Source organism: Nyctereutes procyonoides, unplaced genomic scaffold (assembly GCF_905146905.1).
Source record: "Nyctereutes procyonoides isolate TBG_1078 unplaced genomic scaffold, NYPRO_anot_genome, whole genome shotgun sequence".
NCBI lineage: Eukaryota > Metazoa > Chordata > Mammalia > Carnivora > Canidae > Nyctereutes > Nyctereutes procyonoides.
Window position 1 is genome coordinate 18,443,244 of NW_026575140.1, and position 27,605 is coordinate 18,470,848.

Sequence of the window (27,605 nt, forward strand, 5' to 3'; positions counted from 1 at the left end):
TTTCATGTGAGACTTTAGAAAATACTACTTACATTAGCAATTTCTTCAGGTTATTTTACTACAGAAAGTTGTTTCACTTGACCTTCACAAGTAGGAAACAGCTCCACATCAGCCAAAGCTCCTACTTAAGAAGGTGATAGAAAAGGTTGTACTTGCTGCCTTCTGACTGCTGCCTTTCTCTTCACCTTGCTGTCTTGTTTTGGGTTCACCCACAAGTGCTATTTCACTAAACTCTAATTATTAGTAGTAGTCTTCTATTATCAGTAGTCTTCCTGGAATCCTTTATATTGTATAGTCTACGCTTGCCCACTAATGTTATTTTAAAGATTTTGAAAGCTATACCATACCATTCCATATTATAGAAATGGCTGAAGCTATACTGTAGTACAGAAATGGAATCATTTTATTGGTTCCAAGATTGTTGAAGTTATTGTCAGTAATAAACGGGATGCAGTTGTGTAGCCAACAGAATGTGAGTCTGATTTCCTTGTTCTCTCTTCTCAGAATTAGCTTTCTTACATTTTATTTCCATAATATGTGCATTTATTCATAATTTCCACACGCACACACCTACCACAGTGGTTCCTGTGTCACAGATTTTCCAAGATTTCCTACAGGAGTTGGTACTTTAGAAACATTGAAATAGAAAAAAAAAAAAAAGAAACATTGAACAGTGAGGATGGGGTTGTGTCCAATTGTAGTGAGTTGAAACTATGACATGACCTAGTGGTTCCTACTTATCCTTCCTGTACTGTGTTTCTTGCTTTCCTGCCTTTTCTTTCAATTGATGGACTTTTTTTTTTTGGTTATTCACTTTGTTCTCTCTCTTACAGGTTAGAAGTTATATCCTTTGTATTCCTTTGAAAGTCATAGTAGATACCATAGCCTATATTCTTAAGTTACAAAAGCCTAAGTGCATTTCTACTCTTTTTCATGTTTCACAGGCTTGCAGCATTAAAATGTATGATTATTTATGAATAAGTATCTGCATATGAACATGTTTTATTCATCTGTGTTTTGAATATGTATATATCTATAGAGTGTTTAGATTTACCCACACATTCACCAGTTTCTTTGTTTTTCCTTCTTATTCCTCAGACCTTCCATCTATTATTTTCCTTCTCTCTGAGGTCTATGTTTTTGAATTTCCTTTATTCTGGGTCTTTTGGTAGCAAACACTTTGATTTCTTTGTTTAACAATGTCATTGTTTTGCCTTCATTCTTAAAGGATACCTGTGCTAGATACAGAATTGTAGGGCATCTTGACTCTGGCTTGGCCTTTCCTCAAATCTGGAAAATTCTTACTCATTTTTACATCTTCAGATATTGCCTCTGCTCTGTTGTCCTCTCTCCTCCTGCCTTCATTTTGTTTTGTTTTCCATGTTTTGCCTTCTTGATGGTTTCTTTTTTTGGATGGATTTACCCTCCATTTAATGAATTCTCTTTGTGACAGATCTGCCATTAAACCCATCTATTGATTTTTTTAAATTTTATGTTTTTTTCTTTTCTTATTCCTAGAGATTCTCTTTAAATCTTTTTCAGATCTCCTGTGGCACTTCTGCAGTTTCTTTTTCCAAGAGTTCTCTAAAAATTTGTCTTTCAGGGGGCACCTGGGTGGCTCAGTTCAGTTAAGTATCTGTCTTCAGCTCAGGTCATGATCCCACAGTCCAGGGATTGAGCCCCACATTGGGCTCCCTGCTCAGTTATGAATCTTCTCCTTCTGCCTTTGCCCCTCCTCCCCACTCGTGCTCTCTCTCAGTATCTCTGTCTCTCTCTCTCAATCTCTCACTCAAATAAATAAAATCTTTAGAAAAAATTTTTCTTTCAGTAAACATAGTAAGCATTGTTATTTTATCATCTCTTTGGTTAGTCCAGTGTTTGAAATTTGAAGTCGATGCAAGACTGCTTCCTATTGTCTGCTGTTGCCAGTTCTTCTTCATAGAGTCTAGTTTCTGTGTCCTAATATCTTTGGCTGGGTATTGATCATTTTATTAAAAATTATTTGTATGAATAATTTGATACTTTAAAATCTTAGAATATTAAAATCTAAAGATTAGATAAAAATACTTTCTTCCACACAGGTTTTATATTTGTTTCTTCCAGTTGCCTATAAACACTGAAAATTTGGAATTGAATTCCTGTAAATCAAATTCAAACCTTGAGGGTCTCCTCAACAAGGAAGGAGATTTAAATCTAGGTGTTCTGGTTCCTGTTGAACTTTGGAGAGGCTCTGCTACCAGAAGTCACACTTCCTGTGGGCCTGGGGTTTTGATTTTTGTCCCTCTCATGCCCTCAAAAAGTGGGAAGGTTGGAAATTATGAGAAAGGTTGGAAATCTCCCAGATTGGCAAATGTACTTAGAGCGAAATGGTTTCCATGGGTGGTAACCTCTCCGGCTCACTCTTTTCCTTTCAGCTTTTTCATATTGCCCTGTTGGCTTCTTTTCTTTTAAGATTATTTTATTTCAAAATGTTTTGTCCTACAGTTTAGCTGTTTTGCACAAGAGTTGGTACAAATAACCTACCTAATCCACCATGACCTAAAATAAGTAGTGCAACAGTGACTCTTAGATCCTGTTTTGAATTTGAAGCACATACAAGTGCCCTGGATCTGAGCACTCCTGGGTCTTGAATGAACAGATGTGGGCTGTGGATCAGAAGTTGTTTGAGAATCACAGGGAGAATAGAAATAGATGGAGCTGCTTGGTGTCTGTGTGGGTAGTGCCAATCTAGGTTGTACACTGTAGGGTAGTAGGAATCCACTCAGATGTGGAGTGATGTAAAATGGCCAGAGTGACTCACAAACGTGAATTAGCCTCTCTCACCAAGGATCAAATGAATTGTGATGAAGACCTCAAATCCACTCTTATAATTAGAGTAGTTGCCTCCACATAACTGTCCCTACAGCTGTGGCATTTATATCCAGCAGGAGATGGAAATTGAAGAAAGTTTCATCTTTCCTGTGTCATGTTCTATTTTTGCAGAGGGATTCTTGTTCGTATTTGGGGGCCAAGATGAAAATAAGCAGACCCTGAGCTCAGGAGAAAAATATGACCCGGATGCAAATACATGGACGGAATTGCCACCAATGAATGAGGTAAGACGTTCTTTTTCATTAGTTTGGTAGTGTGTCTTTCCTTTTGCACTTTTGTTTTGTGTCTGTGTTCATGTAAGGAGAGAAGTGTAGGCCCTGCCACAGGCCCCTGCCCACCATGCTTGTACCCACTGCCTAGGCTCTCCTCTCTGTGCCTGCCTTTGCTCCATCAGGCCTCCTATGGTTCCTCAAACCTACACACACTCTTGCTTTGGGACCTTTGCCAGACACCATCGTGGCTCCCTCCCTCCTTCTGTTGGTGTGTGTGCATGGGGCACTTCCCAGGTAGGCTTTCCCTCCCACCCCTCAGTGCTCTCCCATCTCTGCCCACTTTCTTTCTCTTAAGGTCACATGGCACCTTTCACATACTGGGTATTTTTTAATTGTTCACATAAACTCCTTGATGGCGGGGGATTTTTTCTGTCTGCTGAGGACTCTGCTGTCAGCACGAAAATAGCTCTGGGCACCAAGGGGAAGGACTCTAAGCAAATATTCATTAACAAATGACCCCTCAGGCTTCCGTCATTCTAGATGGCTGTAGCAGGAGCCTGGCCCGCCTCCCCATGCCTCTCCCAGCCTCAGGCAGTGCCTGAGCTGTGGTTCCTCCTTTCACACACTAGCTTGGAAACACTGAACTACAGCCCACTGCTAAACGCAGATAGTTTTATTGAACCAGAAGGTAATAGTTGTTTCTATTGTTCTGAGCTGTTGTGAGTAGAAAATTATAATTCCACCAGTGAATTTATCGTGTAGGTGATTCTCTTGTTCCAAATCACACCTGGGTTGGGTTCTGTCTCTTATGGCAGAAGGGTGAGCCGCTAGGGCAATCACAGATACCAGAGAGAGATGGTTTCGAGCATGGCACCTCTTTGCTGGAACTCTGGAATACCTGTCATTGTTATTAAATGCATGAATATCTGCTTTTAGTCTGGGAGTTGGCCTTTTGTATACAGAGATCTTTGATGTGTTTTCAGCCACGACATAATTTTGGAATTGTGGAGATAGATGGCATGCTGTACATTTTAGGAGGAGAGGATGGTGAAAAAGAGCTAATTTCCATGGAGTGTTATGACATTTATTCCAAAACCTGGACAAAGCAACCTGATTTGACCATGGTTAGAAAGGTGAGAACCATATCTTGTAATTACAAATTGGGCTTTGAAATTAGCGTTTCTTCCTTTCCCACATTAGCCTTTTAGTACGATCGATAGTGTTAAAAGAACTCATGACTTCTGTCAGTGGCTTGCCTTCATTATCATCAGCTGTACACCATGATAGGAGATGGAGTGTGTGTGAGAGCTTATCCTGATGGTAAGTTCTCTGCCACACGCCTGTGCTTGACAAATGCTTTGTGAACACCCTCACTTGGGAAGCAGCCAGGTCTTCCAAACCTATTTTCTTAATCATCATGAAGGCCTGAGGAGAAAACAGTCTACAGGTAAACACGGCCATTGCACCAGGAGTAGAGTGAAGACATGGCTCCCGTTAGCTGTTTAGAGCGTGATCTGTCTTACTCTCATTCTTTGGTGTGGGAGGGAGGGGCTCTTCTTCACAAGGAAACTTCGTCCAGTCCTGTGGGGATTTACACTTCGGCTACTGTGTTCCTGCTCTCTCTGCTCAACTCAGTTGATGCAGGAATTGAGTGACATGTTGCTCAAAAGAATCTAAATATTGGAATCTGCAAATAGTGGTGGAAGAATGGAGAGACTAGAGAAGTCCTTAAAAATTAGGGACATAAAAAAAAAAATTAGGGACATAAAAAAAAATTAGGGACATTTACATATGTCACTGAATGCACTTGTGTCAGATGGGAGTTAACGAACAGTACATGTATTACCTCCTCTTCTTGTTTTTAAAATCCTGTGTTTGTAATATTGGAAAGCACCATAGATTTACTATTAGAAATCGAATCCTTTCCCAGACACTCTACGGTGCTCTCCAGACTAGAGTTAGTATTTGTCTAATATGAATAATTAAGTGTTGCCTCCCTGCTTCTTACTTTCTTCTTCCAGATCGGCTGCTATGCAGCTATGAAAAAGAAAATCTATGCCATGGGTGGAGGATCATATGGAAAGCTCTTCGAATCTGTGGAATGTTATGACCCAAGGACCCAGCAGTGGACTGCTATCTGTCCGCTAAAGGAGAGAAGGTACAAGAATGTTGATGTGGACTTTGTAGGTGCCCTCTTTCATTCAAATAACCTTTTCACTTGACTTGGTTTTTGGTTTCTATAAAAGTAAATGAATAGTCCATCTCCTAAAAAGGCAGACCCACATATTCATGAAACCCTGAATGTTGCAGAGTTAAAACCAGCGTAAGAGGATTTTGGGAATCAGGCTGTGAGTTATAAATCCAGCAGCTAATATGCTCCGTGTGGCCTTTCAGATTTGGAGCTGTGGCCTGTGGAGTGGCCATGGAACTGTACGTGTTTGGGGGAGTCAGAAGTCGTGAGGACATCCAGGGGAGTGAGATGGTCACGTGCAAGTCGGAATTCTATCATGACGAGTTTAAAAGGTAAGTATGAGCAGTTTCACATAACTTGTGCAACATTTCCTTTCTGCTTTCAAAGTCGTGTCTTAGATTAGTTTTGTTTTCAAGTTACTTGACTGAATTATCCTATTTAGGACATTATACTTAATGCCTACTAGAGGTTTAATCAGAGACTTGAGAAGTATTTGTAGCTTAAAACCATAAGAAAGTGTTTCTGACATGTATATCAAACCTTGAGCCTTGGTTGTTTGAAATCGTTGTTGGCTCCATTTGGCTTTAGGAAGGAGAAAGCTAACTCCTTAACCTGGTATATAAGGCCTTCTGTGATAGGGCCTTTCTCTAGTCTTTCTGCTACTGTTCAACACAGATGCTTCACTTGAGTTACACTGAGCATCGTTTTTCCCCAAAACATGTTATGATGATCTTAGCTCTATGTCTTTGTATTACTCCTTTTGTCTAAAGTTTCCCTTCCAATATTTATCCAGTTAATACAGCCTCTTCCAAAACTATGCTTAATCACCATTGCCTAGAGAAAGCCTTCTAACATCTCCTAGTCCAGTTTAGGCTCCTCCATCTGTGATCCCCTAACATTCAGTTCATGTCTCTTGCATTGCAATTGTTAACCATAAGATTCTTGAGGGCAAGGTTCAGCTCAGCTGTCCACAGATCCTTATCTCCAGCATCGTCCCTGGCCTGTTTTAAACGCTCGACAGAAAGTTGATTCAGTGGGTGAAGTGTGGGGTCACAGAGTCTTAAAACATCTGACTGGTTGCCGTACTGGTCCTGTAAAGTAGCCACCCTCCCACCAACCTCCTTCCCTTCTCTCCTCCCACAGGATTTATTGTGGTAACCACTAAACTGGACTATTTAAACCCTGCAGGGAAATGGTCATGTAAAAATTCATCTTGTTACAGTATTTCAACCCTGTCACCAGTAGGGGGTGCTAGAAGGCAATGTTTAATTTCATGTTTTCCATTAGGGCAAACCATGAACAGTTACTTTAGAAATACATGTAAATGTTATCTAACTTTTAATGTATTTTAAATTGAGGATATTTGTATAGCCTCTCTAGCCCCTCCCCCATGAATTACAGGGGTAGACCCTCTTAGGAAAACTTATTAGACAAAGTATGAGAGCAATTTAGAGAATGTCTGCTATGGTGGGGGCCGGACAGAATTTTGGACTTTTCTACATCTCTCTTGATACCTTACTGTGGGTGCTAACTGTCCAAGGTATAAAGTGGCATGTTAACTCCTCCCCAAGCGAATCTCAAGACTGCTTAGCGTCGTTTATAAGCAGTGGTTATTTCAGCTGGGTGGTAATCCCAGATCCAGGGATCAAGCCCCACTGGCAGGCTCCCTGCTCAGTGGGGAGTCTGCTTCTCCCTCCCTCTGCCTGCCACTCCCCCTGCTTTTGCTTAGCACACTCTCTCTCGCTCTCTCTCAAATAAATAAATAAAATCTTTTTTAAAAATTAAAAATATAAGCAGTGGTTAGTGTGTTTGGTTTCCCATAAAATACTGACTTGTGCTTTCTTCACAATGACTGAGCTACTGTTTGGGCAGTGTGAACTAGAGGTTGCCCCTTGTTTGCTGGAGTAATCAAGGCCACTTAGGTATGCCTCACCCTACCCTGTCCCCATTTGTATATAGGACTTAAAATCTGGCTGCAGAGTTTCTCAGTCTGCCCCTGACATGCAATAAATTGCTAGAACTTTTATATTTCTGTCAGGTTGTTCCAAATTAATAGTTGATAAGCTTTAAATATAAGCTTATTACTTGCTTTCAGTTCATAAGTATTAGACATAAGAGTATGGCTCCTTCCTTGCTACTTAAAAGCACTTCCAAATAAATTCATGGATCATTAGTTTCTTTTTTTGGATCCAGTATTAGTTATTAAAGTAAGCTGTAGGCCCAGTGTGGGGACTGGAACCCACAACCCTGAGATCAAGAGTCATGTGTTTTACCAACTGAGCTAGCCAGGTGCCCACCAATGTTAGTTTTTAGGTAATAGAATAACGAAAGCTAAATTTCTTTTGTCAATATAACATATAGGATTCTTGTTTATATGATGCAGACATAACACTAAGTGCCACTTATTAACTTATTTGTTACTCATTCAGTCTTCAAAACAACTATCTGAGTCCCTATGTGCTCTTTTTATTCCTACTTTAAACCAAAACACAGGTTAAGTAATGTGCCAAGAGACACAAAGGTAGCAAGGAGTTTGAACTCTGGCCCCAGGGTCCATCTCTTCAGCCACCACACTACATTGCATTAAAAATACAGGCTTTCCTGTAAATATCTATAGGAAGAAAATAACATACAGCAGTAGTTTATTTCTTAAAAGAGCAGATGTTTCCAAGTATGTTATATTTGCGTACTGTTGAAACTGTTGCCAGATGAGCAATCTGTATTAGATTGGAGACCATTTATTGTTTTTAAGTAATCTCTTGTCTTTCCTGTCTTTGTTCCCTATTTTTAGGTTAAAACTTTCCTGGAAAAATGCCATATCTTATTTTCTGTGTTTCTGACTAAAAACAAAATGGTTTGAAGGAAAGCAAAGAAATTGCCATAAGTTACATCATGTCATAGTAACAACTTAATATACCCAGAATGACAGGCAGTCTCTGTTCCCAGTGTCTCTGCTCTTTCACTGATACCACCATCCTCCTAGTTATTTATACTCAAAAAAAGCTCATTGTTGATTCTCTCGCATGCTACATGTCTTATCAGCTGCCAAGTCTTGTCTTCTTTTTTAGACTCTGGAATATTTTCCACATCACCCACCTTCATTTCTCTGCTCCTGCCCTACTGTGTTCACTTTCTCATGTGTGCAATGGCATTAGCCTTATAACCTGTCTTCCTGTGCATTTGGCCTGTTTGTGTTTTTGAAAGATTAGTCTGACTTTGGTCATTTCATTCTCCTCCTGGAAACTCTGGGTATTCCCCCATTGCTTACCAAACAAAGATAATAATATGTAGCCTCCTGCTGGAGTCCTCTGTTGTCTGAGGTTAAGAGAAATGTTCAGTCTTTTCCAGTCTCTTCCTTCCCGTTGTCCTGCACTCCAGCTCACCTCTTAACTCATCCTGTGTTTGACTGCCTCCATGCACCTGCTCAGCCTGGATTCCCACCTTTTGCTTCTATAGGACAGTCATGGTGACTGTTGAAGTCAAGGCCTGTCAGTTTCATCTTTTGATCCCTGAAGGTATAATTGAGCAGACACACTTGACAACCAGTAGAATCTTGTGGTGGTTCTCTGACCCAAGGCTTGGGGGCCATTACAGTAGGAAGGATAGCATGGAAATCACTATAACTTTCCTTTCCTACCGTGACAGAAAACCAGAAACAGTTCCACATCCTTGAGGAAGTTAGAGTAATTAGTGCCACCATCAAAAACTTGAAAATGCAAGAGTAGGCAGCTATTAACCCAGCTAATGCTTTGTCTTGGCACCAATTTGCAAGGATCACCAGAAGCAGTTTGCCCTGCAGGGCCAGCAGTACCCCTGCACTGTCTGGCCTCAGGCCTATGTTGGTTCTACTGTCTACTATGTTAGTCCAGGAACATTTTGATCACCTTCGTGTTCCTTTAAAGCATCATATTGATCTCCCCATTGACATTATGGTGTTTGGATTGATGGTTAGGAAGTAGCAGGTACTACAGATGCCTTTGTAAGAGATGAGGAGCTGAACACTCTCCTGACAAATCTGTTTCAGCCACAGTCCAGTCAAGAGACAGAAACCACATCAGTACCCTGAACAGGGAAAATTTAATTCACGTAATTATAAACTAGTAAGAGGTGGTTAACTGCTAACTGATGAAAGAGAGCTCTGATGAACGCAAAAATTGCTACTGTAGAAAACGCAGCTACTACTATCTTTAGGGCTGAGGGAAATCTCCTAAGAAGGAGCAAATTGTGAAGAGACATCCCCCCACCCTGCAAGGATGTGGTGTGGCCAGTGCATGCAGGACGCTGCGTGTTGGGTGGCAGAGAACCTTGCTGAGGACCCGCACCTCTGAGTCTCCTGCACACTTGCAGGCAGCAGCTGATGGGAGGAAGGACAAAGGCATACCAACCTCAGGAAAGAAACCCTTCGTGCTGCCTGGCCTTGCAGTCCCTCCGGTGCCCTCTATTCGCAAAGCCTACCACTGCGTTTATCTTTTCAAGGCTGTTTTTCCACTTTGTTCTGCCTTCCATTGGCATCTGCTCTTGTCCATATTATTTCCTTCCTTTTACTTTCTTTGGGTTTATTCTGTTCTTCCTTTACCAGCTTCTTCAGGTAGAATTTTAGATTTTTTCATTTCTTTACTGAAATCTCCCATCTTTTTATCATAAACATGTTTCCCTTTCTCTTTTGAATGTAGTTCTGGTAGCCACATTCGAGTTGCCACCTGATAGATAATCCCAGCATTTGGTCATCTTGGAGTTGGCATCTGTTTATGGTTTGTTCTCTTGAGAATGGGTTCTCATTTTTCTGGCTTTTCTTTTGTTGAGTAATTACGGGTTGCATCCCAAACATCGTGAATGGCACATTGCTGAGGCCCTGATATCTCTTCTGGCACTTCAGAGCATTACACGGAGAGTTTCAACAGGCCTCCCTTGCACCTGCTTAGGCTCCTGGTAGGCTGTCACACTGCTGCACATGGCGGTTCCAACCTCTCTTCAGTTCTATAAGCCAGCCTCAGTTACAAGCACTCATGACTCTGGGATCGAAGACTTGAGACAAGTGCATACGTATAAAATTAGGCATCCTTCTCTGGCTCTCCTCTTTCTGAGACTTGTATTCACTCAGAAGATTCTGGTTGCCTCAAGACACTCTGCCCTGATTCCAGTGACCACAAAGACAGCAGGATTTTTCTCCAGGGGTTTCAGCCACCTGGAGCTGCCAGTGTCACCCTACCTTTGGTCAAAGCTACCGAAGATGCAGAAACTCCCTTCATGTGCGTTGCTTCTTCAACCTTCACTTTTTATCTCAAACCTGCCTGCTTTTTCTCAGTCTTCAGAGCCCTCAGGCAGTTGTCTTTTGTATCTTGTCCAGAGTTTGTAGCTGCTCCTTGCAGGACAGTCAGCCTGCGGAGAGTTGCTTTCTCCCTGGTCAGAAGCAGAAACCTCTGTCCTTCCTTCTCCTCTCCAGTTGATTGCTATCCCTACCCCCATCTCTCCTTGCCTGTCTTTCCCTCCTGCTCTGCTCTTGCCAAAGCTCGCTGCTACAAACCAGGCTATATTCTAAAAATCTCCTGCACAATGGACATTGCTAATTCTAAGTTACCAGAGGACACGTCTTGTAGCCTCAGGTCCTAATAAGCCCATGTTTGGAAACATTGGAACTAAGGGATACTATTGCTTTCATCCGTTACAAACATGACTGCTACTTACTGATGCCCACTTGGTGCTAGATAGTATGTGAAGTATTTTGCACTGGTCATGTCATGTCATCCCCACAGGTCACTGGATGTTAGTGGTGGTGTTTGGTATCCCCACTTTATAGATGACAGCTAAATTGTCTAAGATCAGCGAGGTGATAGATGGCAGAGAAAGAAGGCAAAGCCATATACCTTTTATACCTGCTTTAAAAGCAGCGGCTAAATACATGATGCAGTTAAGTTTTTATGTTAGTTTCATTTCATTTGAACCCTCAGCATTATAGGAAATAGATCAGCTAGGATTATTTTTCTGAAACTCAGGAACTCTGAGTCATTGATCTGCTTTGGACCAAATTTGGTAGATCATCTACATAGACTGGTTTCTTGAGCTCTGTTTAATTATTCCTGGGAGGAATAATGTGAGATTCTCAACTCAACAAAAATTATGCCAAAATATTGTTGTATTCTGATATGCTTTTCAGTAAACAGTCTAGTCATTGATGCTCATTTAGAAGTACCAGTTACTCTTGTGAGCATACACATGGCCCCATCATGAGTTTGCCCAGAAGAGTGGTGTGCCTCTCCCCTGAGTTTGGGCCTGGCTGTAGGGTTCAGCCACAGACAAGGCCTGGGGGACAGTCATTGGATTCATTTGATTCAGAACCTGGGAAGAATTTAAATGTCAAGGTTTAGATAGCGATGCTTAGCCCTGAAGACATAAAATGTGAATAAGCCAGTTATTGTAGTTTGATATTTTCAAACATTTTCTTTCAAAGCCTGTTCATGTCCCTATTTTTACTTTTCAGTGAGAGCTCTTGAATTTTTCCCTTCCCCTGTTTCCTAGAGACATTTTGAAACCAGGAGCCAAGTTGTAGTCCCAGTTCCAGCAAACTGCTGGATACCAGTCAACATTCAGGTATAAGATGAATCAAGTGTTGAATGAAGGTTTTTCGAATATAGCAGCTTTACGTTAGCTTGCTTCTGAGTTGTTATGTGATCTTGGACAGATAATTTTGCTTCCCTGTTTCTTAGAATTCAAAATATGGAAGCTGCTGCTTTATAACAATCTGGGAAGAGTTCTTTGAAATAAAAGCACTGTTCTTAGTGGAACAGTTTCACATTTGTATTTGACATCCAGATGCACTAGGTCTGAGCTGCTGGCTTCTTGGACACTTCATAGCACAGAGAGAATAGGAATAACGTCCGTATGTCATATGCTCCAATAATGCATGTCGGCCTGGACATTTGTAGTTCTTAGGGTTTAGATATGTTCCCAGGGTCTGACCTAGAGCTGCTTTACCCCAGCTATGTCATTAGCTATTGAAAGGAAATTATTTGTTCCAATTACCTTAAGTGAATGTTATTATATAGTGGAATCCACAGTTGTCGTGGTGGTAGTTTTTTAAGCAAAAATCACTTCTATTTTGGAATAATTTTACACTTAAAGAAAAATTGCAAAAATAGAATCCCCAGTAAGCCATTCACCCAGCTTCTCTTCGTGTTAACATCTTACATAACCATAGTACAGATATCACAGTCAAGATATTTATGTTGGCACGGTATTATTAAGTAAACGCTAATCTTTATTCGAATTTCACCAGCTTATCCACTACTCTCTCTTTTCCCTTTGCTCTGGGATGCCATGTGGGAACTGACAACACACTGAGTTGTGTTTCTTTAGTCTTTTTTAACCTGTGATGGTTCTTTGGTCTTTCCCTGCCTTTCATGACCAGGATATTCTTGAAGATAGTTGGTCCGTGTTTTTATAGGATATCTCTTAATTTGGATTTGTCTGATAATTTCTCATGATTGGGCTGAGGATAGGCATCTTTGGCAGGAGCACCACAGAGGTGATACACTCCATCAAGGAGGACATGCTGTTTCTATGTCTTATTACTGGTGACAGTAACCTTGATTACCTGGTTAAGGTAGTGTCTGTTGGGTTTCTCCACTGTAAAGTTGCTATATTTCCCTTTTAATTTACAAATACATTGGAAGAGATAAATGAGAATGTGCAAATACACCATTTCTTCTCAAACTTTCACCACTAATTAAGCACCTATCAGTGGAGTAGTTACACCAGCAGTAGTTACAACTGTGGTGGTTTCCTAATGTTGATCTATTTCCCTCATTCTGTCTACATTTGTTAACTGGAACTCAGTAAAGAAGACCGTTCCCTCCTCCCTATTTTTTTTTTTGACATATTCAGTTACTTATTTGTATCTGTATGAACTCACATATTTTTTTTTTATTTTATAAGTTATAAATCCAATACTATCATTATTCATTTTGTTGCTCAGCTGTTCCAGCTTTGGCCACTGGGAACCTCCCTATTAGCTCCATGTCCTTTGGACACACCCTACCCTTCTTAAGCCCTTCCTGTCTGGCAGCACAAGATGCTCCAGACTCATCTTGTATTTTCTGTCTCAGCTGGGGAATCAGCTACCTCTTTGTGGAGCACTGGATCCTTTTTGTGGTTATTAAATTGATTTTCAACAGAAATGCCAAGGCAATTTAGTGGGAGAAAGAAACGTCTTTTCAGCAAATGATGCTGGAGCAACTAGATATCTGTATGGAAGAAGAAAAGTGAACTTCTACCTCATACCATACCCAAAATTCAACTTGAAACGTATGATAAGACCTGAATGTGAAAGCTGAAACTGTGAAATCTCCAGAAAAAAGCATAGGAGGAAGACCTTTGCAACCTTGGAATAGGCAGGGATTTCCAAGAAGGGCACAGAAAGCATGAACTATTTAAATAAATAAACAAATAGGAATTTGTCAAAATTAAAAACCATTCTTCAGAAGGCTCAATTAAGAAAACAAAAAGATAAGCTACAAGCTGGGGAAAATATTCATGATATATGTATCTAACAAAGGACTTGTATCCCACAACACAAAAGAATCTTAAAATTCAGTAGGAAGACAGAAAACCCAATTTTAAAAATGAGCAACTCTTGGAGCAGACATTTCACAAAAGAAGGTAGATAAAACGGCCAGTGAGCGCACATGGAGATAGCCAGCACCCTTCTTGGGGAAGCCCACACCATTAACACTGCTACAGTCAGAAAAACCAGCAGTACTGAGAGCAGGCTTGGTAATGCCAAGCAGTTGGAATTCCCAGACATTGCAAATTAGAATGCAGAATGGCACAATGCTTTGGAAAATAGTGTGGCATTTTCTTATCGCGTAGAATGTACCTTAAGCCACAAAACCAGTCAATTCCATGACATCATCCACACAAAGAAGATTTGCACTCCAGTGTCCAAAACCGCTTTATTCACAACAGCCACACACTGACAATCACCCAAATGAACATGAGCAGGTCAACACATAAACGAGTTCTGGTCTATCCATATAATGGAATAACACTTAAAAAGAAACGAATTATTGATGCACACAACAGTGTAGATGAATTGTGCTGAGCAAAAGAAGCTGATTGAAAAGTGCATGCTCTTTACGTTTTAATATATGTGACATTCTAGAACAGGCAAAACTAGTATCCATAGTGACGGGAGAGAACTCAGCAGTTACCCGGCAATGGGGATGCAGGTCGAGCTGAACTGGTGCAGTTCCTAGTGCTGTTTGTTGGCTCCCCAAGTTTGATGGTCTCCCTGGATATTGTGGTCATCCTCTTGACTTCCTTGGATTTGCCCATCTGTTCATTTTCAGGTGGATCTATCTTAACGACCAGAACTTATGCATCCCTGCCAGTTCCTCTTTCGTTTATGGAGCTGTACCCATAGGAGCCAGTATTTATGTTATTGGAGATCTTGATACAGGTAAGGACGTTGTGGTGATTTTGCTGGATCTATTTCCTGGTGACTCCAAGGCGCCTTGCATCACCTTTGCCGCTTCTCATGGTCTAGGTACCAATTACGACTATGTGCGTGAGTTTAAAAGAAGCACAGGAACCTGGCACCACACCAAACCACTCCTTCCATCTGACCTTCGCCGCACGGGGTGTGCAGCCTTACGCATTGCAAATTGCAAGCTTTTCCGCCTACAGCTTCAGCAAGGCTTATTCCGTATCCGTGTTCATTCACCTTGAGGAGAAAACAGAGCAGAAGCAGAGCTCCTGACCAAGCGCACCATAACACGGCTTTCTGCGAGGGGAACAGAGGTGGCAGCCGAAACTTGCTCTGTGTGCCGGGCTTTGTATGGTAACTGGTGGTTTTACTATAATGCTTAGAAGCCTGAGCTTCCACTCTCGTTTGGGAGAACCTGTAACTGTTGAAAAAGCTAACTTTGAGGAATCTGTTCCTCCAGTTAGATGTGTCTGCAGACAAACAGGCTAGTAAATGTCAAAAGGAGAAGGGAAGTGGGAATTGGTATCATGTAAAATAGTGAAGTTAAAATACTAGGGTGCATTTTTCCTGAAGGGAACTCCTATCTGAGTGACTGCTGTGTTCTAGTACCTGGCTTTGGTAAACAAACAAAAATCCATATATGCAAATCAACATATCCAAACTACCAAGATTGCTTTTCTACTGCACCTGGAAGGAAATATCACACCTAACCCTGCCCGACAAATTAAGGTTTGTGCCTAAAATGTTAGATTGGACTGTATGCCGGTTAGTCTCCATTAACTACTAGTACTGTGTCCTAAGAATCTTTTTTAAACTATATTATCATGAATTGAAACTAAGATAAAATTTCTCTTTTATGACATTCTATCTTAGTCATCTAAAGGTTCAATAAATTAATGAGTCAGGTTGCCCTCTTGTGAACTGAAGGGGAAATTGCTAACTTCTGTGTTGATTCAGGTGGGTCTTGCCATAGTTTCTGGGGTAGTTCTCTTGGAGTTGTGAAGGATCTCATGCAGTGCCATTCTTCCTTGCAAATAATTAGAACCATTTTATAAACACGAGGTTATTAAACAGAATAGGAGATTTTCTAGAAGAAAGACCTAAGTCAGACAAATAATAAAGATCTATGACTACAAAAACTGTCCAGACAAAATATATAGGGATCAAAACCTTCAATCTGTCTGAAAGCACACAAAGTCTTGTTTACTCCTGTTTGAGATTGAAAACTTGTCTTAGAACGCATACCTGTGTTAAGAATCTAGTCTTTATAACAGAATTTTCTCAATGCCGTTCACTAGCAAGAGTTTTAGACAAATTACATTATAAGTAAAGTTTGGCTGGTAGAATAAACTACCTCAACTTAATTTCATTCTGTTCATAGTAGAGCAAATTCATCTCTTCCTCCGCCTCTGCTCTTCTATAGCTCTCCTGTGTCACCCCACACTACCCCACTTCCCACTGAGGGAAAAGGTCTGTCATTAGTAGCACTTACCTTGTAAGATACTTTGTTTTCCATTCAAATTATGCCACCTTAGTGTGCAGTCGGGGACTTCAAAGTGCTTGATGATGTCATAATTTGAATTTTATGCAATATCAGATTTCTAATCAATTTAATACCAAACTCTTCATTTCTGATTGTTTTCTACAGCTTTTTCCCCCCTCTTGGTAAATGGCTAGAAGAAGCAGTATTTTGTCTTAATGATTAATAAATGTATAAATGTATCATTTGGTTATAAATTTGAGAATAGGAGTTTCTTCTGGAAACTTCCTAGATGAAATGCTTGTATATTGTTAAAAACATGCTTATGAAACATCGCTTATATTTCCCCACCCATGAACAGAAAAAAAGGATAACCCCCATCTGCAGTTTTTTTTCTTACACCTGTTAGGAGTCAGTACAATGCTATAAACGTTGCTGGAAGAAGCCTTGCCTGTGGGGGTTCTAAAAACTGTTATGTGTGGCAGAAAGTACTGGTAAAAGAAGGCGTGCAGTGTTTATCTTCTAGATCAGAGGCAGTAGGCCAGATTTGCCACACATTCATGTATCACAGCCGAATTCGATGTATAAAGCAAAGTTGACCTTTTTTCTTTGTATTGTGTACCAGTCAGCTGTAGTCTGCACACTGTCCCAGCAATGCCTGGGGTATCTTTTCATCAAAGCAAGCCATATGGCCACTGCAAAGAAAGGAAACTTCTTTTTTTCAATTAGATACTCATTTTCTAGGGGAAGCAAATTGCTGGAAAAGTTAACTTTCTTGGGTAACCTATCCTGTGTGGAACAGAACCTTGGCCTTCAGAAGTTGCAGCTGAGGTACATGAAAGCAGTGACTGATGTCCTATGAAAGCCATGACAGTCAGCAACTCTCTCTGTTTAATTTCTGAAGTTTAAAACTTTCCAGTCTACGCCAGGCCTCTCCAAGGAGACAATTCATTGTTGAGGAGTGAATGGGTCGCTATTGCAATATTTACAGTGCCTGCATGACTTGGTGAATTCATTTTATAAAAACAGTTCATTTTTAGTTTTTTATTCTGTTCATTGACACGGTAGCTGCAGAAATTTAAGTAATGTTTTTTACAATAAATTTGCCACATAATATGGGATGCTATAACCAACAGAAGCTGCTAAGTGCCAAACTGTTATTTTCATATATATGTGAAATATATATGAAAAAATATATATATATTATGTTGAAGTGTAGGAATATATTTAATTTTATTATGTTCCAAAATTAATCATGACTTTTTTTGTAAATGATATTTACTTCAGTATTGTGAAATAAATTTTAACTCATTTCATGCAGGTTCGCTTTAACGTTCCACTTATGCCTTGAAACATCTTTTCTTGATAAATTTTTAATACTTCTTTATCATAGGCACTTTTACCGGGTGTAGGTTGGAATTGGCAGTTGAGGACAGATCTTAAAATTTTAAATAAAATAATTTTGGGGGAAGTGCAATGTATTTTCATTAACCTGCCAACAGAAGGAAAGTTGTCTCAGGTTAGAGTCAATGAATATTTAAAGGATCTCTCCTAGGCTACAGTCTACAGTAGGCTTGTTTGTTTGTTTGTTTGTTTAATGCATCCAAATATAGATTTTTCGAAGAGGTAAGTGTTTAATTTAAAATGAAGTGGTTTTTTTTTTTTGTGAGCGTGTGATAGTGTGATATCCTGTGAGAGGGAGAGAATGTGTGTGTTATGTGTCTTGGTAAGTTTGTTTATATATGTTTACTTTTTAAATTGTAGTTCCAAACTACATATATTACTGTCTCCTGGTGCTTCAGATAAATTCTTGAGCCCGTGGCCCTTCAGTTTATACTACTATGTTAAGCTCACATCAGGTATAAATATCCATAGCGTTGTGGTTTGTAGTAAGTTTTACTTGATGTTTGCATTTCTTTACTGGGATTAAAAACAGTGTTTACCAACTAGTACAGTTGGTAGACTGTAAAGATTTGGCCTAAGAAATTTTTAAGTTCATTGTTTATTTCATTAGTTCTTTTTTTCATTGCTGTGAGGAATTGATAGCTAACAGTAGGCTTTGCTCAAACTGCAACAATCCAGAGAGAATATATGAGTGATGATATTCTTTGTACTGAAGTGTCTTGTTATATTGCACTACCACTTCAATAATGCTTTGAAGGTGCCATTTTTATAATTTTTTTGGGGGGGGGAATATCCTCAGGCAATATACAGGAAACACATCCTTATATTGACCTGGTAAAGATAGGGCTGTCTTTGCTATGGCACCTTCTTATTCATGGTAGTAAGCTAGGTTTTTAGAGAAATTCTTTAGCTGCCTTGGTCCATTGGGGTTCCATTTGGTGCATTCTGACTTCAGTGGACCAAACCAAAAAGTTTTCAAAGGAGTACTAAAAACACTGCAGTGTTACCTTCTTGTTGGTCTTCTTAATTCCAGAGGAGTCTCCTGTGGTCAGATGAAGACATTTGATTATCTGGGGAAAGAATGAGGTGGCCCTTTGCATGAATTTAAAAGGCACTGGAACCCCCTTAAAAAGCACCTGGTGGAAGGGTAGGGTGAGACTGCTCTCTTTCTGCGGCTGCCCCTCATGTGTGTGAGCCTTGGGGGGAACCAGGGAGAGTGGAGACTCCAATTAGTGTGAAAAAGCTGCCCTGGATTTAATCAGCAAATGCTTCTAGAGCACCCACTAAGAATTCTATTTGGATTTCTGGGGAGCTGTCATGCTGCCATCCCTCTAGATCATAAACTCCTTGTGGGCAGCAACCCTGTCTTGGCCATCTGCTAATCCCAGTGCTTGGCACACAGCAGGTAGTCAATAAATGGTTGGCCAGTGCATAGTACCCTTGTAATCAAAGCAGTGTTCTTCACAGGATTGAGAAGTTCTCTCATGAGCAATTTATTTTGCTGGATTTTAGATGAGAAACTTTGTACACAGACTGGCTTCATATTATAGAGTGAGAAACTAATACAGAATTTAAAAAATGCAAAAAGTGCCTGACATATGGACTCAGAATTTGGTGGTCTCCAAATGTTCTGTAAGATTTGGTGGTGGTGAGGGGGGGACCCTATACTCAGCACATCTAATGCCATTTATCACATTTAATGTTGGGTTTTATTTATTGTTTTTTATATATGGCTCCAAGTCTTTCCCATAATAAACTGCTTTGATCCTCACGTTCCTGCAATGGGTGCAGTGCCCTCCACCACCCCCCTCATTGGACAGAGAGCAGTCTCTGAGGCCCAGTAGGTACGGCTTCATTTCCACCTCTCACATGAGTAGAAACCAGAAGCAGAATCCGGGTCTTTCTATTATCATTTCACCGTTCAGCCTTTGAGACTACCACTTAATTTTCTAGGCATACAAGTATTTTTATTCATAAAATAATCATTTGTGGCATAACATAAGCCTCCAAATATGTCCTTTTATAAGTTACACAGATGTAAGCTGAAAGATCTTTGGTTTTCTTTCCGTTAGCTATAGGAAATTTAAGAATTTATTAAGGTCGTGAGAACAGAAGTACTAAGTGTATTTTATGGAGAAGCAGTTCTTACTTTTAAAAATCTGGAGCTTTATTTTATACTGCTTTTCTTACCACGTCTGATCAGTAAGGGAGAAGAGATTGTGTCTTAGAATGCTGGAGAAAGTATTTTGGTAACCTTCTAACAACCCCTGAAGTACTCTGTTTAGTCAGTTCAGGAATTACAGAAATGTATGGTATAAAGGTGAGGGATGACCCACTTGCCCATAACCAGAGAATATGAAATCAGGTTGAGGTTTTGCTGCCTCTTGGAGGTAAAGTCAATAGTATTGAAAGGTAGACTTTTCCTTTTTTGCACACCAACTGGTAAAACTTTTTAAACTTTTCTATTTTTTGGAAGTGATTCTATTTTTAATCTTAAATCAATCTCAGCTTTGTCTCATGACAGTCATTGTGTTTATGTGATATCTGAGGAACTCAGTTATGACTCTGTTCTTTCGTCTAAGGGCATACCTTTGAGGAAGGCTTGCTCACGTTTGGTTCTGATACTGAAGTTCTCTAAGTGATTGGGTCTTTAAGCTTCTCCTCTTCCTCACCACGTCATATACCTGATAGATAAAATGACATTGCCTAATTACCTAGAGGGAAATACCTGTCGCCTTCTCTTTTCTTTTTTTGAGATAAAAACTAATACTTTAAAATTGCTGCTCAGCCGAAATTTGGGCTAATTATAATTTTTAATATTGGCGTCCTTATGGTCCAACCTAGCTGCCATAAATTCCTCAGTCACTGTGATCTGCGTTAGAGAAGTGATGAGCCGGAGGGAGGAAGGCAGTGCACACAGCCTGGGTATACACTGCATTAAGGTAACGAGGAGAAAGATCAGGCCTTCCATGTGACTTGTATAAATACGTGGCCACTTAAGATAATTCAGATCCCAAGTAGATGCAGGTTCAACTTTCTTTCTGGTCAGCAGATTATATTTATTAGACCTTTATTTTTGGTGTTTCCACAAAAATCATAGGTTTTAAAATGCCTTATTTTTATTGTTCCTACTCATCAATTACAGATAAGACCTATGTTAGAACCTTGGATTGAATTTTTTCCAGTTAAACCTGTGAACTTGGTATAAATATGACTATATGTAGCTCACTTTATCATGTTTCCTGTTTAATTGGATGAGAATTACATGCACTTATTCCCTTGTTCTTTGTGTTTATAGGAAAAACTCTGTTCTCAGCTACCTCATTATGTAGTGTTGTGCTTGATCCCCTGCCAATTTAGGAGAATTCAACACATTCTGTCCTTTAACAAAAGCCTGGAAGCAAGCAGCGGGTGGCCTTGAGGAATACAATTCTCTAAGGCATGTTTTCCATTTTACTACCTTTTTTTTTTTTTTTAAATAGGCACTTTTAATCAGGAGGAACAATCATTCTCCTAGAGCTGCTGCAAAATGATTACTTGAAACTCAACTTGAACTTTAAAGAGTCTTTAAGAGACTATGTTTTCATAACGTAGGAAAGTAGTACATTTAAACTGCACTGCTGTGTAAGACAGAGGGCTCACTCCCCATCCTGCTATGGTCAGATAGGAGGTGTCTGTGGAATCTGACCTAGAATATGGAGCTCAGATGGTTGGGGCTACTGTGTTTCATGGTCTGCAAGGTGCTACTGTGAGCAGTTTAAGGAGCTATGAAGTGTATTTTCATGAATTTGTTTCCCAGGAATCTTTAATTTTGATGAAAACAGAGGCTCATTAGTAGATTCGTCGTCTCTTCGTTCTGATCTGACATGCTGGGGTTGTGAAAGGAAGTACAGAGTTGATTGAGGTTGACCAAACAGCACAGAATTGCATTATACTTAAATTCATGAGTAATTGGATTTGTATTGGACATCAGTCAAATGTGCCTTGTCCACATGGCATACGTGGGCTCTGTCCGCACCCGGATCTGTCAGCTTCCCCAGTTAGTAAGTTGGGCGGGGGGGCCACAAGGCCCCCCGATGCCCTGCAGTCACACCTTCCCCTCCTGGGGTGGTTTCTCACGGGAATTACCCAGCATCGCTAGTGCCCAGAAGAGCTATGCCCATTCCTAAAAACCTAGCCAACCTGGAATAACTTACGGACCAGATAAAACCTAACAGTGGAACGGTCACTATGCTCTAACACAATCTCGCTGTTCAGCTTGTGCTTTCTAGAGCAGAGGGCAGAGTTTCTCCCCACATGACAGTACGTCAGCACCATATGGGTCTGGCAGCAGGTGTGAGACCTTTCCCTGAGTGGTTTCCAAGAGAACCGAGACTTTCTGCCTTAGAGCCTCAACTTTTTCAGTTATTTTGAGGAAAACATGTATAAACACTTGATATACTTTTTCCCAAGCAAACCTAGTGGCTTCAGGCACACACAGGCCATGGTGCCAGGTGCAGGTGAGATGAAGACTAGCACCACAGGCTGTTGGGGACCCTTCGGGACCCTTTAACCCTGAAGGCCCAGTTCCTTACCTACAGATGTAGGTTAATGGGGGTGTTTACCTCTTTGGGCTGCTCTGAAGATCAGATACGTTTTAAAGGTGAGAACCTAGCACCACCATGCTTGAGCTGTAACCGTGGCCGCTATGGCCACTCACCATAGTCTCGGGTCACTGGTCAGGGGGCAGCACTGCCCTCGTGGTATGTCCTGGCCTTGGCACCTCCCCATTCCAGTGTCTGCTGCCACAGGATCTATAAGTAAATGGATATTTGTGTTGATAAAATGATTTACTTTCTGGACCCATGCCATTGCTCTCCTGCTGCTCTAATATTTGAATTCAGGATGATTCTGTAGAACTGAAACATCCCATAATATGTACTTAGAATATTTAGAGTTATTTTAAATAACCCTCAAATCAGAATTTGCCTAATGAAGTCCTCTAATAATACTTAAAACTCTTTATCAAAGTTGAATCTTTCTTTTTACCCTAAGATGTCACAAGTAGCGGGCTATACTGGTCAAATAAACTGGATATATTTTACATCTCTATTTGAGATCAGTATACCTATTCTCTCTTAACTTGGATGCTGTGTGAAACTTAAGCAAACAAAATTTGTGTTACAAATACATTTTTGTGTATGTGTGTATGTAGAGCTTTTGCACCTTCAAATAAAGTAGGATTACTTAAGAAAGTGATACAGAAAGTGAGCCCCTTAACCCTTTCCTACGGTCACTTCCTCTCCGGTTCACACCCTGGGACTGGCAGATGTAGCAACATGGAAGGCATTCTATAAAATCATTCTCGATCTCTCTGTGAATAAGAAAAGGCAGTTGAAACAAAGCCGACAAGGCTGAGAAATGTATGGAACAGCCGTGCCTGACAGTGCTGCCCAGAATGGCTGGAGGTTTGTAACGCTTTTCTTAGTAACATATAAAAAAGAAGACTGAGAAAAGTGCTGAGAAGGATGAAGTGTTGGGTGTTAGGGTCTGCCGCGCTGTGACAGTCTAATAAATGGCTAAATAGAGAGTCTTATACCTAGGTTCAGAAAAGATAGTTCCTAAATGAAAAAGAAAGAAAATGGGTGGGGCAGGAATCATTGATGATTTGAACATAAGCCAGCTGTTTAAAAATAAGAATAGAGGCAGGCGCCTGGCTGGCTCAGTCGGTAGAGCTTGTGACTTGATCTCAGGGTCGTGAGTTCAAGCCCCATGTTGTGGGTAGAGCATACTTTAAAAAATAAAAATTAATTAAAAACAACAAAAAAAAGAAGAGTGTTTGTGTGGGGGACTGGTAGCCAGAAAAGGAAATCTCTTCTGCTACTCTGTCCACGGGCTGCCCTTGGATGGGCCCCAGGACCCAGTTCCGGGTGCCACCATTGGAGAGACCTGAGCAAGCCCGAGGTAGGTGGTGGGGGCTCTGGAGGCCTGAGGCTCTGGCCTGTGGGGATGTCTTTAGAACATAGCAGATGTGCATGGCTCAGGCCGACAGTGAATGTGGAGACAGAGTGGCCTCATGGTAAAATGGGTGCCCTCCCTGGTTCTGAGCATTTATCTCTGGACATGCCCCTAGGAGAGTTCTTGCAGCATGTTCGTGTCAGTGAGAGGGTTCTTGCTTTGTTGCAGGATACTGGTCACGATCTCCAAAGCTCCTTGCAGATGAACAGTTGAGTAAAACATGGGGGTGGGAGGGCTTGTACTTGCACATTGATTTTTAAGGAGAAGAGTCCTTGTCCCTTTCAACCTGTTCTCTCTCTCTTCCCTTCCTGCCCACCACCTATCCACAGCCTCCTTACTGTGGCCTCTGGCCAATAGCCATGGCCTTCTTCAGCTGAACTTTCAGAAATAGGCACAGTTCTAGAGATTTGCCTAAAACCATATTGTCAACTAGTACAGCGATTATTGCTTTTTATCTCCTTTTTGCTTGAAATCTGTCAGTACCTCTGCAGATTTAAGAAAGCTAATAAGTAAAAACTGCATCCTTTTGAGCAGGGCCTAGAGGTGGCCAAGGCCTGGGATGCTCTCAAGGGGGCTCGTGTGCTGGGCCAGTTGGGCTGGCTTACCACCTCAGGCCCCTTCCAGCTTGATGGATTCTTGTCTTCCTTTGAGAAGAGTTTCCAAGGGATCGGATTCCGCTAGTGGCTTTACTTTCCCTCTTCTATGAAAGCCTAAGGCAGTCTTAGTCCTGGAGGGATGGGAGGCTGCGCCTCACTCTGCGTGTCTCTTCTGGCCCCACTGGCTTTGGCAAAGATCTGCCCCAAAATAGAGGAAACAGGCATCAGCTGGGGCATGCACTTGAGTTCTTGGGAGGGAGTCGTCTGTGCTCTCCCATCTCTTGTGCTTTTCTCTACATTTCTTGAGTTGTCTTCACTTACTAATAAGCTCCATTTGAACCGGTGTTGGCTTTCCTCCCCACATCCCACCGTGGCTGCCCAAAGACCAGGAAACAGGCTCCTCCTCAGTTGGCATGTCTCTCTGTACCAGGTCAGGGACTTCAGTCATTGTGGAAGGAGTTATTTTGGTCTTGTTTTCAAGGGTCATCTTATTGACACACTCTGCTTGGCCTTCCCACCCTGCCCTCTGCTCCTCATCCCATACCTGTCCCAGCCGAGGGTTTTAACTACTTATAAAGTATGTATCCCAAAAAGAATGGGGGGGGGGGCAAGAAAAAATCCTTCTCTTGTTCCCCAGACCATTAGCCTAAAAATATTTATTGAAAAGGCATTCTTCTGGGAGCTCTTGACCCAAGCTTTGTGACTAGCACTTTCCACAGCCAGCTGGCCCTGGCTGGCTGCAAGAGAGCCAGACCTGTCCCCTAGGCCCCGGGGAGCTTCCCAGAGTCCTTGCCACCCTGCTCCTCCCTGGTTAGAGCTCAGGGCCAGAGCCTCCCTCTGAGGTATGGCCAGCTGCAGAGCTGAGGCTCCCCAAGCCGTTGGAGACTAGAACAGCCTCCCTGGGGCACAGCTCGGCCGCCTTCCACACCTGCCTGGAGGTCCTCGGGGCTCCTCTCCGAGCCAGGAGAAGGGGCTCCAGATGCCACACGTACTACCTCAGCAGCCAGCCACAAGGCACTGTGCAGGCCCCACATCGCCTGGCGAGGCGTGTTCAGGGGGCCCAGATGGCTCACCTGCACCCCAGCCACCTGCACACCCACCGCAGGACCGGGCCCGTGGGCTTCGGCCCACACCGTCCTTGTGAGCGTTCGTTCGAGCGCAACAAGACCATGGTCTCCTTCTCTAGTTAGCTCTGACTTAAAAACACATGCCACTCAAATGGTGAGTAGAATCAGAAATTAGAATTGCTCGTTTACAATCAGAGACCATTTCTTCATATTTTTTTCAAAAGAGATTTTGCTTCAAAAGAAACTCCGGAAAATAAATGTATTACTATTAACCTAGCATGTGCTTATTGAATTTGACTCTTAGGCTTTGTAAAAAATAAAAATTAAAAAAAAAAAAAACTATGTAGGATCTGATACATGGGGCAAAAGGGTATCATCAGCTTAAAAACAAACCAATTTCTGTGGGTTCACAGCATCTTTTTCCCTCCGTGGGACCTCAGAATTCAAGGTCTCCATGAAAACAGCCAAATTCCATGGGGCAGGTAATTTTATGGTGGGAGATAAACCAAGTGGCCTTTTAGTCGAGAAAAGCACAGGCTATTTAGCAACACTTGCCTAATTAAATAATCTGTGGCTTTTTCTGCTGATGGGATTCTTTTCATTTTGACTCATTTATAACACAGCTTTTGTTTGGTTCCACACTCCTGTACCCCTTCGTGTCACCAGGGACACAGCGATACTTGTTTTGTTTCGAATCCTACCATTCCTGAATCGTGACAACCGCACAAAAGGAGTCATGGCTTCGGCAGAAATGTCGAGCACTCACAGCAGCCTACTGTGCTTTTAGCGTGACAGGCAGCCTCGGGCCAACTTCGTTTTATTGCTGTATGTTCCTGGGAACAGGGATGCTTGAATCTGTGAATGAGATCCATCCATAACTCATTATAAACGTGTAGATTCATTTGGTTTTAATCACTGATGCAGATCTCCTGCTAGAAGAAAGCTATCAAGGGAATTCCTTAAAACAGGAATTCACTTTGACTCTCCAAGATTCAGGGCTGATCTTCACAGTGGGCTCCCATCCCACAGAATTGCTGGTGACGGTCCTGTTGGCTGGTCGCCTGCGTAGTAGCTGGCCTAACTGGTCAAGAACTGGTTTTTAGCACACTCTTGATTTGCCATTTTGATGCTTTTAAAGGAAAATTTCATAAATACCAAGTTCAGAAGACACCATATCAGAACTCATCTGGTATGAATGCGTAATTAACATATTTATGTTTTCTGACATGGCACATACAGAGAATTGTTTTAGTTCAAACCCTGCAACTTTTATAACCTGCAAAGATTCCAAGTTGAGCAGTCTGCTCAGACGTGTGTTCAGCTGAGGTTGTATTGTGTGTGATAGGTATCCTGATCTTTCAGGAAGCACATATTGCTAAAAATTAAAAATTAGAAAAAAAAACATTTGCAATGAAATACACAGAAGCTGAATGAAAGACATTATATGGACAGTTGGAAATATTTGAAGTACTGGGAAGCTGCAGCTTGTAGAATTGTACTCCTCAAACTCAGTAGGACAAATAGAGAAACTGTGCTAACTTGATTTTGCTGAAATGTCATGTCTCAAACATCCTATGGTCCAAATGTACTCATTTGTTCTGTGGAGTAACTTTCTATTCCTTTGCTGGTATGAAATTTAGCAAAGTGGAAGTAATTTTGAATTAGTGACTTTTCTTACAGAGTTGCTTTATGGTTTACAAGTGATACTGATGCAAAAAGAGTTTGTTCATTTTGTCAAATCCAGTAGGACGCACTTTGTTCGCCTGCTTCAGTGTGTTGTGGAGTAACTGGGTCGATCCCTCTCAACAAGCACAGGACTTGTGCTTTGGGAACATACGGCAGTTGTGCTGTTCTCTTGTACCGAGGATCAGTGAAAGTGTTTTATCTTTTTTATGTAGTTTGTATTGACTGGATTTTATAACTGTAAGAAAACAGAAACAGAGTGTTGTATTTTGATCTGAAATTTGTCTATGGTAAAGTAATTTTGTTTTATGTATTGGAAGTTCACTTAAAACTTGAAATATTTTCTAGAAGGGTACTGAACAAAATGAATTGTCTTTAAGCTGTTTAATTAACCTAATAAAACAATTTGATGGGGAAGGCATTCTGATCGGTTCTAATTTTTACAGCAGCTCCTAGTAAATTTGCATTATCGATAAAGCTTGACTTGATTTCCAAACAGAATATTGTCCTTTTCGCACCACAACTGAAGTGGTTTGGGTCTCAGCTGCCTGGATCCTGACTCTTGATCCAGGGTCTACTCCTTGACGGCCACTCGCTGTCATTGCCTTGGTGGCTTCCAGCCC

The 27,605-nt window shown here is 41.2% G+C and overlaps 1 protein-coding gene across 2 annotated transcripts in view; it reads left to right on the forward strand.

The window, feature by feature from the left end:
* Positions 1–27,399, forward strand: part of GAN (gigaxonin) — a 61,641-nt gene extending 34,242 nt beyond the window's left edge. For both annotated transcript variants that reach the window (XM_055305400.1, XM_055305401.1), the window contains 6 exons: positions 2,983–3,095; positions 4,067–4,216; positions 5,105–5,241; positions 5,478–5,606; positions 14,619–14,728; positions 14,816–27,399. In XM_055305400.1, coding sequence (XP_055161375.1) covers positions 2,983–3,095; positions 4,067–4,216; positions 5,105–5,241; positions 5,478–5,606; positions 14,619–14,728; positions 14,816–14,997 — 821 coding nt within the window. In that variant the 3' untranslated portion in view covers positions 14,998–27,399. The remainder of the gene's footprint in view (positions 1–2,982; positions 3,096–4,066; positions 4,217–5,104; positions 5,242–5,477; positions 5,607–14,618; positions 14,729–14,815) is intronic.
* Positions 27,400–27,605: the final 206 nt, after the last annotated feature.